This window comes from Aspergillus flavus, chromosome 3 (assembly GCF_009017415.1).
Source record: "Aspergillus flavus chromosome 3, complete sequence".
NCBI lineage: Eukaryota > Fungi > Ascomycota > Eurotiomycetes > Eurotiales > Aspergillaceae > Aspergillus > Aspergillus flavus.
Window position 1 is genome coordinate 4,730,523 of NC_092407.1, and position 16,364 is coordinate 4,746,886.

The window sequence follows — 16,364 nt, forward strand, 5'->3', positions numbered from 1 at the left end:
GAGCAGCACACTTTGAATACGAATAACAACAACAACTCAGCACGGGATGAAATACGGAAGATGTCATCCCGAGAATCTTAGTTGTCGGTGCGATGGCAAATCGGAAACAGACGGGAAGTGCGTCTCCTCGCTACAGCTAGGCACTACCACTAATATTACTCAGATAGCTGCCGGTCCTGCACCTGGTGAAGGCACCAATGAATTACATAGGTGCAGCAAGGGGTGCATGACACATTGACACAGGGTCTGATCATGGTACCTCATATTGTTACACAACAGGCCGGGACATCCTGATTCTCTCACCTCAACAATGATCAGCTGAAAACCTGTTCCTTTCTGCCGCAGGGAGAACGCGTGTCCAAGATCAAGGTGGATGCCAGTGGTAGGTTCTATGCTGTGCCGTCCCTAAGTGTCTGACTTTGGTTCGCATCGAATATACGATTTGGATTCTGGCCTTGTGGTACGATTTGAAACAGAACATGACATCTGTGTGAGGCAACAGGAGTTACTATGGCTGGGACTCTTGTACAAATCACTGCACAAACCAGTACTCACTAAATTATTGAGGGTGTTCATACCTGAAAACCAGCCAAGTGCGGCGGGCTGCATAATATCCGCGATATATTGTCCGAAAACGTTGCCCTAATAACATCACATCGCCTTACGTAATGCAAACTGGACCAGCATGCTGAAGTACCACTGCGGCACTGCTCCAGGGGTCTTGCGAACTGGCGTTCAGCTCCACATGGGATACGCCCTGCATTGAGATCGTGTAACATCCCTGGTCATAGCCTCCACATGATATGTGTACCAGGTGCCCATATCTTGGGGAAAGGACCTCCCGGGACTTGATGGTGCATAGGTTTCGCTGTCCAATGAGACGTACATTTAGACGCAGGCTCCCGAAACAGTTCCAGCCCTAGCTTGCAAATGTTCCGAATCCACAGACGCTACGAATGTCACGAATACCTACTTTGTCTTTATTGCTTAACCACGACCAGCTTCCATCTAAGGCTAGCTGTTATCTTGGTTGGAGGTGTGGTTTAAAACTGGCCTGCATGTCAGCGCCAACAAGATCATGGTATCCATGTACTGGACCTTCCTCTAGAGACCGGGGATAGTATGAAACCATCTTTGAAACCTCCCTGCTTATGGATTAAGAATAGCACACACGGCACTCAATGGCGATATCTAGAGACCAGGAATTACTCTCATGACCAATTTACACAGCCCGAGACATTGACCCAGAAGAACAAACGTTCCTCCTCTTTCCCGGTGGCAATATCAAGCGAGCTAAAGCATTATCGCGTGAATCCTAAAGCCAGCTCAACCAATATTTTACTATGCTCTTCTTAATATCTATCTTTATGGGCAGGGACACTATACGAGTCTCCTGTCAGCTGAATGAATCTCTATACGAGGTTTTTCCCCGGGGGCTGAGAATTCATGCGCAGGTACCTCCCATGACGACATGGCTGGGAGACATGGCTCTCGTCGAAGAGAATTCTGAACTCGAACACAGCTTCCTGGAAGCTATATATACCGGCAACAATCCCGACGAATTGTCTTCTCTTGCAGGTCTACACTCTTCAATCTGTACACTATCTGCACAATACCCATCCGCACAGCGCCCAACAGAAACATTACGAGCAATTAGCTCTGCTCATGAGCTGTGTCTCACACCATGAAAGGGCTACTATTCGTTCTCTCGGCGATCTTCGGTATTACCCTAGCTGCACCGGCAACATGCACTCCGGAGAGAGCCTTGGTAAGGAAAGAATGGTATGTTCGTTCCACGCCCCACCCAATACTGACACTGACATACACTAGGAGAGAGCTGGAGTATGCTGAACGGAAGGACTATATTGATGCGCTATGGTGCCTACGCGATCGCCCGTCTATCCTACCCAGCGAAGAATTTCCCGGGGTTCGTGACCGTTGGGATGATTTTGTTGCGTGAGTCAATCTTCATTCCTTGAGTAATCGATTACTCCGGCTCATATATCAGGACTCATATCAACTACACGAACAACATCCATTTCAACGGACTTCTCCTTCCATGGCACCGCCAGTTCGTGTATCTCTGGGAAGTGGCCCTTCGAGAGGAATGTGGGTACAAAGGCAGCGTACCGTGAGTATATACCAATTCACTGAATAGAAACCCAATTCACCAAATACTCCAGGTATTGGAACTGGGCCCTCGACACCGAAAACCTAGCCGAGAGCCCATTATTCGATGGCAGTTCCACCTCCCTCTCCGGCAACGGCGCATACGTACCGAATGAGCCGATGCCCTGTACACCCGGAGGGATATGCTTCCCCCGAGGAACAGGCGGAGGCTGCGTTGAGTCAGGACCATTCAAAGACCTTCAAGTTCACTTGGGACCATTCAATTCCTCTCTAGCTCAGTCCTACGGTTCTCTCCCCGTCAACGCATGGAACTACAATCCGCGTTGTCTATACAGGAGCCTGAACCAAGCTTTGCTCGTGGCGCTGAACAATCAAGCCCGAATTGATCAAATGCAAACATCGACCAACATCAGAGACTGGCTCGCAATCATGTCCCCAAGTAACCCTGATTTAACGAGTTCACATGGCGGCGGCCATGGGGCTGTGGGAGGTGCCATGGCCGATTTCTTCGCGTCGCCTCAGGATCCCTCGTTTATGTTGCACCACGCTTTTATTGATAAATTGTGGGCGGAATGGCAGGATCAGGATCCGGAGACTAGGCGATATGCTGTTAATGGTACTACTGTTATCTATGATCCGCCGGGTGCTCCGGTGGTGACGCTGGATACTATGGTTGAGTTTGGGGAGCTGTGTCATCCTCGCAAGGTTGAGAAGATTATGCATCCGTTGAGGAATGGTTATTGTTATACTTACACTTGATTGCTGGATTTAGTAGTTGTGAACTTGTTATATTTTTGAATTTATATAATGGAGCTTTTGCTAGTACATGCTTACAATGCCCCATAAAGGCAAGTAGCACATGGGATAGTATTTAGTTTCTCAAGAGCCAGGTCACCGTTCCAGCTCTCTAGCATATACTAGCACACACATTATTCTTGCCGAACAGTTCCTAAAGCACGCCCCCTAATGTTAGAGCGGGATACATCCCACAAACAATCCCCCCTAAAAAAGCACCCTCCCCTTATCATCCCTCCCCTTAACCCTAACATCCTTAATCCCCACAACCCACACGATAGTCAGCGCCATAAAAGCAATCCCGGCAATCAGCATATTCCTCTGACTAACAGCATACGCCTTTTCAATCGCCACCCTCGTCGGCGACCCCACCTCATAACTCAACTGCACATACAGAGAATCATTAATCTCCTTCCACTGTGACTTCATCTCGTCCGGTAAATACTCCCTAAGTTTCTGGGGCAGGGTATTCGTCCAAATCGCCCCCGAGATACTGTTCCCAATCGCACCACCGATACTACCCACCCAGCCTAACAGCGCAAGCATAGATGCGTAGTCGTTATGTTCTGATGCGGTGGTGACGGCTGTTTGCTCGAGGGCGATGATCGTCCCTGTTCCCAGACCAATGAGGACCTCACAAAGACATATGTATCCGATGCTATGACCGGGAGATCTGAAATAGATCATTAACCCGATGGCGAGGAGGTAGACAGGGATTGCGCAGAGGAGGAGCCATTTGAAGCGGCCAGTCCAGCGGACTAGGAAGCCTACTCCCACTAGCCAGAGGGGGGAGATTAGGTTTGAAATTGCGACTACGTAGCCTGCTTCTGTTAGGGAGACGTGGTAGACGACCTGCAGGAAGGAGGTGAAGTAGCTGGCCCAGCAATCTGCGGCAATGACATAGGTTAGGTTCAGGAGACAGGTGAATGTCACGGTGCGTGATATGAGGAGGTTGTATGGGACTAGGGGCTTTGAGGCGAAGAAGCGCTCGTATGCGGCGAAGGCTATGATTGTCACTCCGCCGATGACTATCATGCAGATTATATGTGTGGAATGCCATTTCTGGGGCTGGGAGCCTGCGAGTGCGAATGCTAGGAGGAAGAGGGAGAAGCCGGCGATTAGGAGGAGGATTCCGATTATGTCGAATTCGATGATGTAGTAGTGGATGCTCTCTGCTAGGGAGCGTTCTTCGTGGACGGGTGCTAGTGTTTCTGACTCTTGGGCTTTTCTTTTGGCCAACTCCCAGATTATGATCAGTGGGACGGTGACCACGGGCAGGAGGATGGCAATGGTGCCGTAGGCCCAGCGCCAGTTGACTTCGTTGAAGGATGCAGAGAGTGGCGCTCCGGCAAAAGCCATGATGATGTATGGCGATGAGGTGAAGGCAAACGCGAGGGCTCGATCCTGTGCCGTGGAGGTATCTGCGGTCAACACGTCTAGCGAGAATATAAGGCCGGTAAGGCCGACGGTGATAAATGCCTATAGCTGCAATTAGTACGATAGGGTCAAATGACATAGGAGGCATATACCTGTGCAACGCAATAGATGGTGATATTGTGGCAACACGCCATGACGATAAGGCCAATGATCGAAACGACGAGCATGAGACTCAGCGCAATGGTGCGGTCCCACAGATTCAGAAGCTTGGCAATTGGCATAGTGCATGCCGCGCTCATGATACTAACGACGATTTGAATCACAGGAAGTAGCGAATGATTGCTGAAATCACTAGTGATATACGGGGCTAGATTGCTGGTCAGGCTTCCATTGAGCGCTCGTACAAAGTACATGAGCCACATGCTACAAGAGGTCAGCACATTTGTCTCAGGGCATTTTATATCATAGTGTGAACTAACCAGATATACACCTGGATCAAAGTGTTTTTGGACCATGACTTAGTCACGGCTTCTGCGATACGCACACCATTTTGTTGTTCCGACGTTGGGTCCTGAGGCCCTGTCGCAGTAGGGACCTCGGTAGTTGAAGGCGTAACCTTTTCAAGCATCCTCGTGCGGTGGATGAAGTCTGGGATTTGAAATGGAGTTTCTTGATGGAATCAAGCAATCCGGAATGGGGGTTTAATACTACTTGTAGGCAGCCTATGTTGGAATACAGAACTGTTGCCAAACCCAATTCAGCGCTGGATACTAGGTAGAGCCCATTATTTACGTAAGGATTATGAGACACGTAAAGATCAGGGAATCAAATACCCTAGCAAGGATTCTATGTAGAGTCTCATAGGCTACCGCGATCACTAGTGAACACATAGTATAACTGATATGATCAGGCATCTTATCTTTAGTGGTCGGATGTAACTCAAAATGGCATTGGGTTACATCGGGCTGCTACAAGACCGACTAATTAAGTAATAAACGCCCACTAGTGCGCAGAGATTAGATTGATAATCTTATCTATGCTTTTTCCCCTTTGGCTTTAGGGTATGCAGCCGAAAAGATCAGGCCATCAGTCCAACAACCGGTCCAGCCTTTGATCTCAGAGGATATCTTCGAACTTCAGTGCTGTGTAATAGGGTAGTAAGGCCATAGCATCATGCAGCTACACAAGTATTGCTCTATGCTTGTAAACTGATATCTCCATCACCGAGGTCGTCTATTTCGGTGAGTTACTCTAGTCCGGCTGTCTGCTTTCGGGTTACGGGCTCAAATAATTTGGCAATCGTATTACGTACAGCAATCTGCATATTACCAAATCCTTCCCTTTGTTTCGGAAAGTCAAAGTATGCTAGCTCCTGCCCTTGCCATGAACCTGCTATGTATGTCTCTTAATCCCTGCATGCTCTCGGAGCTAACCGTGGGCAGCCTCGGTCAGCAACCCACGTTGGAAATAGTCTGACGCCAGCAAAGCGCCGACACCGCTTCATTAAAGCTTATGGTTAATCTGATAGTAAAGTCTCACGTCCACAATTTAGACACTAGGTCAAATTAAAAGCCTAGATGACTACGGCTAATACCTTGCAGGGATCTTAAACGTTGCCTGTATAAAGACAGAGTTAAGTAGTATTAGTTAAGCTTGAGTGTTGACGACCATGTGCAAAATATTGATTGCAGTACTAATATAAAGGGAAGATTGTTAGAGACCCTCGACATAGAACAATATGATTAATGTAACAATACCTAGACCATGAACGAGGGATACCAAAGCACGGATGCAGCTCGTAGATTGGACAATAATCTTCACAGCCTTTTGTTCGTTGTCCTCTCTGCTTGGTGGATTCTAGGCCTGCGCGCAAAATATTGCTGCACAGGAATAGATATATATACGCACCTCTACGTAGGTGATATTTCGAATGCGCATTAGTTATGCCCACCTTTCCCGGGCAAGTTATAAGTGGAGAGACGATTTACTTCCGGATCAAGCACGACCCGAATAAACGTTAATCATCTTAATTTTCTAGCAGTATGAGCAAGCGCCCCGGGACAGAATTGACATCGAGATGGTAGCCCTAAGTGTAAATAGCGTCTTATTATCTTAGGTCCAAGTTGCTCTCCATGTCCATCTTTTCCAAACTTGGTTCTATGTCCCTTTTCTTATTGTTCCTTTCGCACGTTAATCCTCATATGGACGAAGTATTGGTAATAGGCTTCAATACAGACGACACCCCACGTGGAGATAGATTGGCTGAATACTAGTCTATCAAATAAGAGCAAATTATTACAGGGACCACCTTGTCGGCACCTCGGAGCCTCGTACAACACCAGCGATCATCAGAGGTGCGATCATTCAACGGCCCCGCACGATTGACTCGGCCTCAATAGCTGATACACTTTGAGCTGCCTCGGAAGGCGGCCTCGGTATTAATGAACCTACCCCACATCTTGGCCTTGAGTTGCGGTCCGAGCGCTTCCTATATTAGCATACAAGGTGCTGGAAAGAAGGTCAGAGGAGTCCAGGTTGTTCAAAACAGCCAACAACATGCCCTTCTCATCCGAAGCCGACTTCGACAGCGTAGGTGTACCCTTTCACTCCTGGAACTCCCCTATTCAGTTCCTACTGACTAGTGAAGGCACTCGCAAGCGTCCGGACATCATTTGCGCGTGGTAAAACCAAGGACAAAAAATGGCGCAAGCGGCAATTGCAGCAGGCATGGTGGATGATCGAGGACAACAAAGAGCGCATGCAGGAGGCGCTGCACAAGGACCTGAACAAGCACCCCCAAGAGACGATGCCATTCGAGATAGCGGAATGCCACGCTGATATCCTGCACAAGTTGGAGCATCTCGACGAGTGGACACGAGACGTGAAACCGGAACGGACCAACCCTCTCAACTTCCTGGGCGGTGCAACGGTTCGCAAGGAACCCAAGGGGGTAGCTTTGATCATTGGGGCATGGAACTTCCCCTATCTTCTCCTATTGACTCCCCTGTTCGACGCCATCGCAGCGGGATGTGCTATCATCGTGAAGCCGTCGGATGTTGCTACTGCGTGCCAGGACTTGTTGATGGAGATTATCCCGAAATATTTGGACACCGATGCCATCCGATGTATCTCAGCGGGAGCCAAGGAGATGGGCTACATCCTGGAGCACCGTTTCGACCATATCTTCTATACGGGATCTGCAGCCGTGGCTAAGTTCATTACTGCTGCTGCAGCCAAGCATTTGACGCCCGTCACGCTGGAGCTGGGAGGACAAGGTCCGGCCATCGTTTGTCCATCGGCAGATATTGAACTCGCCGCCAAGCGTATTGCAGCAACCAAATTTATGAATGCCGGTCAGGTAAGGCCCTCACCATCCCTCTTTTGTTGCTCATTTCATCGTTTGGCTTTGCGTCGGTAACAGAGAAGGGAGCTAAGTGCATGTATTTCAATCAGATATGCCTGAATGTTAACCATGTCTTTGTCCATCCATCTGTGCGTCGCGAATTTGTCGATCATCTCATGCATTATTTCGACATATTCCTCGGCGGGGCCCCAGAGCTGTTACCAAAATACTACTCTCACATCATCAACGAACGCAATTTCGATCGTCTCGAGCGGCTGTTACAGAATACCTCCGGCAACGTTGTCTACAGTGGACAACGAAACAGAGATGATCTCTCCTTCAGCCCCACTATCGTGACCGACATTGAAATCGGAGACAGTCTCCTCTCAGAAGAGCTCTTCGGTCCTATATTACCAATCATCGATGCGGATCTGGACACCGCGATATCCGTGATCAACAGCATGGATCATCCGCTGGCCATCTACGGTTTCAGCAAGTCACAGGAAGATAAGGACCGAATCCTAGCCGAGACGTTATCCGGGGGTGTGACGTTCAATGACTGCATGCTTCACGTAGCTGCAAAGGGTGCCCCATTCGGCGGTGTTGGCAATTCCGGCATGGGCAAGTATCATGGTCCATATGGTTTCCTAGAATTCACGCACCTGCGCACCCACATTGATCCTCCCACGTGGATGGAGAAGCTCATGGGAGCACGCTATCCACCATACACGTCCGACAAGCTCCGCAAGCTGTACAAGCCCACCAAGGCGCCCTTCGACCGACAAGGTAATAAGTTGCGTTGGACAAGGGGTTGGCTGTATGTACTTGCCTTTGCCGTTGCCGGCTCAGTGGCTGCGCGGACAGGGCTCTTCAATGCGTTGGTTAGCTCTGGCTTATTGGCGCGCTAGGTATTTATTCCGAACCTAGTCGGCATTGAACCTGTCCCTGAGTAGAGTTCTGGTGCTTAGGATCCCGACAGATCGTTCCTTGTAAGACATATAGGATGAGCTGGTCTATATCTGTATAGCTATTTAATTATGAATTTCATTACGTTTACATCATTACCCTGGTCGGCGAAGATTGTAAATATTATTACCGTCTTCACTACATTTAGCTTAAAGGGTCACCCATTACGTTCAGTTCATCCATCTACATCATTTGTGGAATACCTACGTAGGCAGTTCATGCAAAACCTCCAAGTCCTACTGTCAAATTACTACACAGTTTCTATCACCAAGGTAGCCAAGATGCTTCCGCTCCCGCACTGATCCATGTCATAATATATCGCCCTCATACTATGCCCCAGAACGGAACACTGGGACTTTAGAGTCTATGTCCAGATCAAAATAGCACTCATCCCGCGGTATTAACTGTCAGTCACCTGATGAGTCACCTGACGCAGTCATATATGGCTTCCCAGATAGTTGAATGATACAACAACAATCATCTACCTCGCAGTCCTCCAGCTCTATCATTAACCAATGCCAGAACTGACAACCCACATGAAAAACGGCATTTCTGAGATATATGAAAAGGCTCTCGGGCAGGAATCCCAACGAGGCATGTGCGAACCCGCGGTCCGCGGTCCGCGGTTCTGAGTTAATCCCGAGCCAGAGGAGGGATTATAGTGTGCGAAGTAGATGTCTAGTTAAATACCCCATGAACAGCCTCTTATAATATCTTTTAACTGTGTACCAATCCAATAATTAACCGGCGAACTAACCACCCATTACAGCGCCGGGCATCTTAACTTCCAAAACCTGTGCTCTCTGGCATGGCAGTCCTTAATATCAAGAATAGGCCCAGTACAAGCTGATGGTTGACACGAGGGGAGCGGTTAGAAACAGTTGAGAGCCATGGGTGTCTTCTAACCAACTATTTAACTACGAGGGATGTGGGATCGATTTTCAGCGAGGGATGGATCGCGGATCTAGAACTATTTCAAGGGTAGCAAGCAGAGAAACTGGACTAGAGTGGTATTCACAATCAATTAGCCTTATCTGTCAAGATTCATCAATTCCTCTCCATTTGCTGGCGTATGTATCATGTTCAACACGAAGATTCTTTAGCCTCTCTCACTCTCAAAGCCTGACCACACGTCAGATTGTATAACCTTTCGTGGCAAGTGGAGTGTCGGACGTCTGGACTCATATCTACACACGTAAAAAGAACTCCTAAGTCTCTATTGAAATCGGAATGTCGTAAGTGAGGATGAAATACTAGGGCAATTGAAGAACAGAGACAAAAGTCCTACTCAGTCGACACCTGTAACTAGGATAGATTATATCGATATAAATGCAATCCAACGCCTAATATACAAGAACACAAGCCCTCAATTCAACCCAGTTATGAGCATCAACAAAACCCCATACAAAATCACCCAAATCCATCCCCAATAAAAACCCCTCAAACAAACCCCCCAAAAACAGAACTAACAACCAGCCACCCTACAACCCAAATTGACACCCTAGAAACCTCCCTCCCAGTAACAACCCCAGCCATACTCTTCCCCGTCTCCTCCACCGCACCCCCAGTACTTGTCCCCGACCCCGTCGCCTTCCCCTTCCCCGTTTCCTTCCCAGTAGCAGACCCAGTCTCCTTCACCCCAATCCCACTCCCCGTAGGAGAACCAGTAGCACTAGCACTCGTATTCCCAAAGCACCAAACATCCCCCCAGTCAACCTTGGCATCGTACAAACAGTCCGTGAGATCCTGGACGGACTGCCCTACCGCGAGACAGTAGATTGCGCAGTCGTTGTCGTACGCCGAGACTGGCGCGTTGTTGCAGCATTTTGAGAGGAGTTTGGTGTATTGGTCTTTGTAGGGGACTGCGCAGGCGGCGTCTTGAACGGGGATTTCGTATTGGGTGGGGGTATTGCAGGTTTGGATGCTTGCTGCTGCTGCTGTTGTTGTTGTTGTTGTTGTTGTTTGGGTGGGCATGGTTGTGGTTTATGGTGTTGGGTTAGGGTTTGGGTTTGGTATGTGTTTGTTTGAGTTGTCGGTTGATGGTCGGGTTTGTGGTATGATTATGTTTATAGGTAAGTGTTAACTTATAGAATGAGATAGTAAAAGGGGTAATGAGTGTTTTATATAAGAAATAATATTCGGCATTGACCATCAACTGCCTGATGTCTTGCGGGTTAAATTAGGGTATATGCTGTACATAGATCGGACCGGCTAAAAATAGTCGGCCGGATTCTGGGCGATGCAGTCCCATGTCCGCGGACTCCGACTGGAATCTGAATTTTACCCCTGAAAATTATAGGAATGGTTTATTCATTCAGTGAGATATAACCCGTCTATTCATAGCTTGTGGTAATTTGATGTTGTTAAGTTGATATGGAACTCATGATTTATGCCAAGACTTTACCGCGTGCCCTAATTTGGTCTGTTCGACTGAACACTACTACCTCTAAGATCTGTTAGGGTGGTAGGTTTAACTAATATCAAATTGGTTAGGGCCATGCTGTCATTTATTGGGTCAGTGGTTTTCAATTTCACAGTAACTTATTGGAGAATAGGATGTTTGCCCTGAGTAGATGTTGTCTTTATGAGTACTATTTTAACACCTCTCTGCCAGAGTCATTTTATCACTTGCACTCGCGGTACGTCATCGGTGGTGATCGCAAGACAGTAAATGCCTTGACTAAGACATCCATTGCAGCAGTCCATTGGCGATGGTAGTGATTAGCTTTGTCTACGGTAGCCATGTTGACTTCTATGTTTACCCTCCGCATGTCGTATAGGGCTTTGTGGATCCTTGCCCTATGCTATGCAACCCTTCGATCTACATAGGAAGAATGAATACTGCGAATAGCATTATAGACAGTCTCAAGTGTTCATTAACCACATCGTCAAATATGTGTAACAACCCGGTTCTTAAACTAATAGTGTGTATTTTTAAAATCTATCAAAGGCTCCGTATAACATGCAGAAGACATAACAACGTAACTTGTCTATTCATTTCAAACCAATTACTCCAACTCAATGGTGCCCGGGGGCTTGCTGGTGTAGTCATAGGCGACACGGCAGACACCGGACACCTCGTTGACGATGCGGGTAGAGACACGGGTCAGGAACTCGTGCTCGAATGGGTAGGCGATAGCCGTCATGAAGTCGGTGGTCTCGACGGCACGGAGGAGAACAATATTCTCGTAAACACGCTTGTCTCCCATAACACCGACAGCACGGCTGGGGTCCAAGGCGGCAAAAGCCTGGCCGATCTTGTCATACAGTCCGGCTTCCCGGATCATGCTGATGAAGATGTGGTCGGCCTTTCTGGCCATCTCGACGCGCTCCGGGGTGATCTCACCCAGGATACGGATGGCAATACCAGGTCCAGGGAAGGGGTGTCTCATGACCATCTCGTGGGCGATGCCAAGCTGTCTTCCGAGGTCGCGGACCTCGTCCTTGAAGAGCTCACGGAGGGGCTCGATCAGCTTCAGACCCTGTCCCTCAGTCATGCGCTTGGGGAGACCACCGACGTTGTGGTGAGTCTTGATGGTGGCACTGGGACCCTTGAAGGAGATACTTTCAATCACATCAGGGTACAGGGTGCCCTGCAAGAAGAATCCGATCTTGCCGGCAGTCTCGGAGTGAGCAGCAGCGTCCTCGATCTTCTTGGCCTCCTCCTCGAAGACATCGATGAACTTGTTACCAATGAACTTCCGCTTCTGCTCGGGGTCGCTGATTCCCTTCAGACCCTCCATGAAGACCTGAGAAGCATCGGCCACGATCAGGTTGATACCGAGATGCTCAGCAAGGGTCTGCTTGACTTGCTCGCACTCGTTCAGACGCATGAAACCGGTATCGACGAGGACAGCATGGAAACGGTCACCGATGGCCTCCTTCATCAGCTTAGCAGCAACAGTGGAGTCGACACCACCACTGACAGCGCCAAGAACCTGGCCGGTAGGGCCAACCAGCTTGCGGATTCTGGCAATCTCCTGGTCGACGAAGCGAGCCATGGTCCAGTTCTGTTTGCAGCCACAGATGTTGACGGCGAAGTTCTTCAGGAGCTTGGTACCGTTCTGGGTGTGGGTCACTTCGGGGTGCAGCTGGAGACCATAGATGGGCTTGGTCTCGTGGGCAATACCAGCGTACTCTGAGTTGGGAGTAGTGGCAATCGTGTGGAAACCTTCGGGGAGCTTGCCCAGCTTGTCACCGTGGGACATCCAGACGTTGAACTCGTCTTCCAGTCCATCAAAGAGGTGGTCGACGTGGCCGCCGACCTTCTTGGCCTTGAGCTGCGCAAGGCCGTACTCCCTCGAAGTGCCAGCAATGACATTGGTGCTGTCCAAGCGGTAAGCAATCTCTTGCAAGCCGTAGCAGATACCGAGGATAGGCACGCCTAGGTCAAAGTAGGCAGGGTCGACGTGAGGAGCACCCTCCTCGTACACCGAGTAGGGTCCTCCGGATAAGATAACACCAGCGGGCTTGAACTTGAGATCGGCCAGTTTCTGGGTGCAAGGAAGCATCTCCGAGTAGACATTGAGCTCACGGAGGCGGCGGGTGATCAGATGTGTGTACTGAGACCTGTATTAGAGCGACCACATGTGAATTAGCCGAATTGCACGTTTTTTCACATTTTGAATGGCATCCCCGCGGAAGGGATGCAAGACATAGAGTCTTACCCAAAGTCCAGGGTCAGGATAGTATCGAAGGCATTGTGAGGCTCAAGCTCGGGAGTTTCGGCCATGATGGGCAAATGTGATTATCAAAGAGTATACCTGATCCCCAGAAAATAGTCGCTTTGACGGCCTCGAGGGAGGCCAAAAGATTCAGCAGAAATTTTTCCAATGGACGGTTTTTCATTGCCCTGAGTCACGCGATCAGCCAATCACATGGCGTTCCTGTCCAGAAATGCCCCGCTTGGCCCATCACGTGGTGTTACATGGAGGGGCACTGGGGCAGTATCTCTCGCCGCCCATCTCACCGCTCAGGATTCCCCGCATTGAGCGAATCACGGCCTGAGGCTGCCGACTGCGGAGGGTTTCAGATCGATGCCCCGATATAGCTGGTCTACAGAGTACGGCTGATCAAGATCTCAACAAGCCATTCCTTAGAGCCCTTGGCCCGAAATCAATTGCTCTTCAATGTAATGCTAAGAACGAAAATGAAACAATGCTGGTATTTATAAAACTACCGTAATCTACGGTTTTTATCATGATTTTTCTTTCGTTCCTCACATACTACAGCAGACGTTAGCATAGCTTCGACAATTACAGCCTAACTCAAAGGGACATACCGTGAGACGGGGCTGAGACCCACCACCCTCATACCGTTGTAAAGGACCTGGCGAGCGGACTCGTACAGAGCCATACGAGCCTTCTTCAGCTCAGGCTCACTGCCCACGACCTTGAGCACTTCGTAACTGGAGCTCAGGGTGTGAGTCATCTTGAACAGGTATTGAAGGATGGTGCACGGCTCCAGAGTGCGGGTGGTGTTCAGCAGGACGTCGGGCCACTGAGCCAGCATACGGGCAAGGTCCGTAGCGTGGGTTTCCGTCAAGAGATCGAGGTTCGCGGAGCCCAGCTCCTCAACATTCAGCTCCGACTTGCGAATAATCGAACAGAGACGGGCGTGGGCATATTGCAGATAAGGACCGGTATCACCCTCAAAGGAGGTCATAGCGTCCAGGTTGAAATCATAGCCGTTGATACTGTCTCAATTAGTCCAGATTCGAAAGTCACTTAGGTGTACCACAATTAACATACCGCTTGCCAGACATGTCCTGCACCATGACGGAAGTAATACCAAGGATATCGGCCGTCTCCTCGGGGTTCTCGACTTGCTGGTACTTCTCCTCGTTCTTCTTCATGACTTCGTGCATCTTGTCACGAACGTCTCCCAGAATATCATCCAAGAACTTGACAGTACCCTTACGAGTGCTCATACCGCGGACCATGCCGAAGTTGACGTGCTGGCAACGGCTAGCCAGGTCCTTGTGGCCCATCAGTTCGGTGATCTTGAATAGCTGGGCCAGATGGAGATCCTGCTGCATAGCAACGACGTAGATCATCTTGTCAAAGTGGTAGGCCTCCTCACGCTCCGTGATAGCACCAATATCGCGAGTGAGGTAGAGAGGAGTACCGTCCTTACGGATAATGATAGCCTTTCCAAGCTTCTTGGCACCGTGCTTGGTGAAGTCAACAATAACGGCGCCCTCAGACTTCTCGGAGACGCCGGCCTTCTCCATGGTCTCATAGGCAGCAGTCATGCTCTCATTCTTGATCTGAGACTCGCCAGAGTACACATCAAAGTCAATGTTCAGACGGGCGTAGGTTTGACGGTACTTCTGGATACTGAGGTCACGGAAACGGCGCCAGAGACCCAATGCCTCTTCATTACCATCTTCCATACTCTTGAAGTAGCGACGAGCGCTCTCGTCCTCACTGGCGTCCACAAGCTTTTGCAATTCCTGTTCGAGTTCGGAGACATCCTCATTCTTCTCCTTCTTGGCCTTGATCTGCTCCTTCAGCTCCTTGATGGGTCCCTCCTGCTGGGCAACAACGTTGTTGATCTTGACGTAAACATCAAACAGGTGGTTGATCGGGTCCTTGTTCAGCGCCTCTTCGCTACCGAACTGCTTGTAACCGTTGGCAAGCAGACCATACTGCTTACCCCAGTCACCAAGGTAGTTCATCTTGATGACATCCCACCCCATGACGGTGTAGAGGTTCGCCAGGAAACCTCCGATAATGGTACTACGCAAGTGACCGGCATGGAAAGGCTTAGCGATGTTGGGCGAGGAGAACTCGACAATTATCTTCTTCTGGCCCTTGGAAGGGTCCGAGGGGTCACGCAGACCCTGGTTACCATTTGTACCGTAGGCCGCCTTCTCTTTCAAGATGCGGCTCACAACAGTATGGGTCAAGGGTTGCGGCTTGAAGAAGAACACCAAGTGGATGCCAACACAAGTAGGAGGGAGCACGAGGTCGGACTCGGGGAACTTCTGGGCAAGCTCTTCGCACAGCTCTTGGGGCTTCTTTCCCTTGATACCCAAGGCGGGGACCTATTGACGCGACTCCCGTTAGCACCTCCGTAGTCTAGCAGCGTATCGAGTATGATAGCGTACCGGCAGCAACAAATCACCCTTGTCCAATGTGCTACTCCATTGCAGACGAGTATAGATCTTCTCGGAATCGATGCCGGTAGCCGCACCCAGCTTCTCGGCGATATGCTCTCTGTAGATATCGACGGGGTTCAGGGAAGGAAAGGAGTTGGGGAACTTCGAGGTCTCGGTGGTGGACTGAAGCTTGAGCCCCTCCACGGCGACAGTAAGGTCAGCAGCAGATGCCATAGCTGCGACGGGGGTGTTCGTACTGAAACGTCGAGAAAGGAAGGGTGAGCGCCTAGGATTAAAATGCGAGAGGGGACAGGGACGACTGTATAAGGGAGAGCAATTATTTTGTGGACCGCAGGACTGCAGAGTCTGGAAAATGGCGCTGGAAAATCGCCGGGCCCCGCTAAACAGATACCGACCCATAAACGGAGGGGAAATTCAAGCACTGGAGGGGAACTTTTTTTCCCTCTTTTTTTTTTGTCCGTCCTTCGTTGACTCAATGCGGCAGTTCTGTTTGCGCCCAGGGCGGTGAGTGAGTCACCGTCAGTTCACAGATGATCACCTGATTCAGTTACACCCTAACCCTATTTGGGTATACGTCTCATCTTCCTTTGACGTCACCATGCTGGAACATCAACACCTGGCCTTGACCGT

General features: G+C 49.6%; 6 protein-coding genes across 6 annotated transcripts; 2 read left to right on the top strand and 4 right to left on the bottom strand.

Annotated features, from left to right (window-relative positions):
• The first annotated feature begins 1,576 nt into the window (after positions 1–1,576).
• Positions 1,577–2,961, top strand: F9C07_2154074 (uncharacterized protein). The gene is made up of 4 exons (XM_041291464.2): positions 1,577–1,782; positions 1,831–1,956; positions 2,009–2,131; positions 2,184–2,961. The coding sequence occupies exons 1-4, from the start codon at positions 1,685–1,687 to the stop codon at positions 2,887–2,889; spliced, it is 1,053 nt and encodes a 350-aa protein (XP_041145341.1). The 5' UTR covers positions 1,577–1,684; the 3' UTR covers positions 2,890–2,961.
• On the bottom strand, positions 2,962–5,019 carry F9C07_2282692 (putative MFS siderophore iron transporter). Its single transcript, XM_041291452.2, has 3 exons — positions 4,782–5,019; positions 4,455–4,725; positions 2,962–4,404 (listed from the first exon to the last, which is right to left on the bottom strand). The coding sequence occupies exons 1-3, from the start codon at positions 4,928–4,930 to the stop codon at positions 3,133–3,135; spliced, it is 1,692 nt and encodes a 563-aa protein (XP_041145342.1). The 5' UTR covers positions 4,931–5,019; the 3' UTR covers positions 2,962–3,132.
• Positions 5,020–6,858: 1,839 nt separating this feature from the next.
• F9C07_7670 (putative aldehyde dehydrogenase) lies at positions 6,859–8,553 on the top strand (the record flags this gene model as incomplete). Its single annotated transcript, XM_041291465.1, has 3 exons — positions 6,859–6,891; positions 6,950–7,660; positions 7,756–8,553. The coding sequence occupies 3 exons, from the start codon at positions 6,859–6,861 to the stop codon at positions 8,551–8,553; spliced, it is 1,542 nt and encodes a 513-aa protein (XP_041145343.1).
• Positions 8,554–10,051: 1,498 nt separating this feature from the next.
• On the bottom strand, positions 10,052–10,585 carry F9C07_7671 (uncharacterized protein; the record flags this gene model as incomplete). Its single annotated transcript, XM_041285588.1, has 1 exon — positions 10,052–10,585. The coding sequence occupies one exon, from the start codon at positions 10,583–10,585 to the stop codon at positions 10,052–10,054; it is 534 nt and encodes a 177-aa protein (XP_041145344.1).
• An 873-nt stretch (positions 10,586–11,458) lies between these two features.
• Positions 11,459–13,415, bottom strand: F9C07_2282695 (GMP synthase). Its single transcript, XM_041291453.2, has 2 exons — positions 13,279–13,415; positions 11,459–13,180 (listed from the first exon to the last, which is right to left on the bottom strand). The coding sequence occupies exons 1-2, from the start codon at positions 13,341–13,343 to the stop codon at positions 11,620–11,622; spliced, it is 1,626 nt and encodes a 541-aa protein (XP_041145345.1). The 5' UTR covers positions 13,344–13,415; the 3' UTR covers positions 11,459–11,619.
• F9C07_2282696 (arginyl-tRNA synthetase) lies at positions 13,416–16,205 on the bottom strand. Its single transcript, XM_041291454.2, has 3 exons — positions 15,723–16,205; positions 14,362–15,659; positions 13,416–14,306 (listed from the first exon to the last, which is right to left on the bottom strand). Exons 1-3 carry the CDS (start codon positions 16,131–16,133, stop codon positions 13,874–13,876), a joined length of 2,142 nt encoding a protein of 713 aa, XP_041145346.2. The 5' UTR covers positions 16,134–16,205; the 3' UTR covers positions 13,416–13,873.
• Between the last annotated feature and the right edge of the window lie 159 nt (positions 16,206–16,364).

Coding starts and splice junctions, on each gene's coding strand:
- F9C07_2154074 (XM_041291464.2), top strand. CDS start 1,685: ATGAAAGGGCTACTATTCGTTCTCTCGGCGATCTTCGGTATTACCCTA. Junction 1,783..1,830: donor GCCTTGGTAAGGAAAGAATG/GTATGTTCGTTC, acceptor GACATACACTAG/GAGAGAGCTGGAGTATGCTG. Junction 2,132..2,183: donor GGGTACAAAGGCAGCGTACC/GTGAGTATATAC, acceptor CAAATACTCCAG/GTATTGGAACTGGGCCCTCG.
- F9C07_2282695 (XM_041291453.2), bottom strand. CDS start 13,343: ATGGCCGAAACTCCCGAGCTTGAGCCTCACAATGCCTTCGATACTATC. Junction 13,181..13,278: donor ATCCTGACCCTGGACTTTGG/GTAAGACTCTAT, acceptor GCTCTAATACAG/GTCTCAGTACACACATCTGA.
- F9C07_2282696 (XM_041291454.2), bottom strand. CDS start 16,133: ATGGGTCGGTATCTGTTTAGCGGGGCCCGGCGATTTTCCAGCGCCATT. Junction 15,660..15,722: donor AGGGTGATTTGTTGCTGCCG/GTACGCTATCAT, acceptor TCGCGTCAATAG/GTCCCCGCCTTGGGTATCAA. Junction 14,307..14,361: donor CAGGACATGTCTGGCAAGCG/GTATGTTAATTG, acceptor TAATTGAGACAG/TATCAACGGCTATGATTTCA.
- F9C07_2282692 (XM_041291452.2), bottom strand. CDS start 4,930: ATGCTTGAAAAGGTTACGCCTTCAACTACCGAGGTCCCTACTGCGACA. Junction 4,726..4,781: donor TTGATCCAGGTGTATATCTG/GTTAGTTCACAC, acceptor GACCTCTTGTAG/CATGTGGCTCATGTACTTTG. Junction 4,405..4,454: donor CCATCTATTGCGTTGCACAG/GTATATGCCTCC, acceptor TTGCAGCTATAG/GCATTTATCACCGTCGGCCT.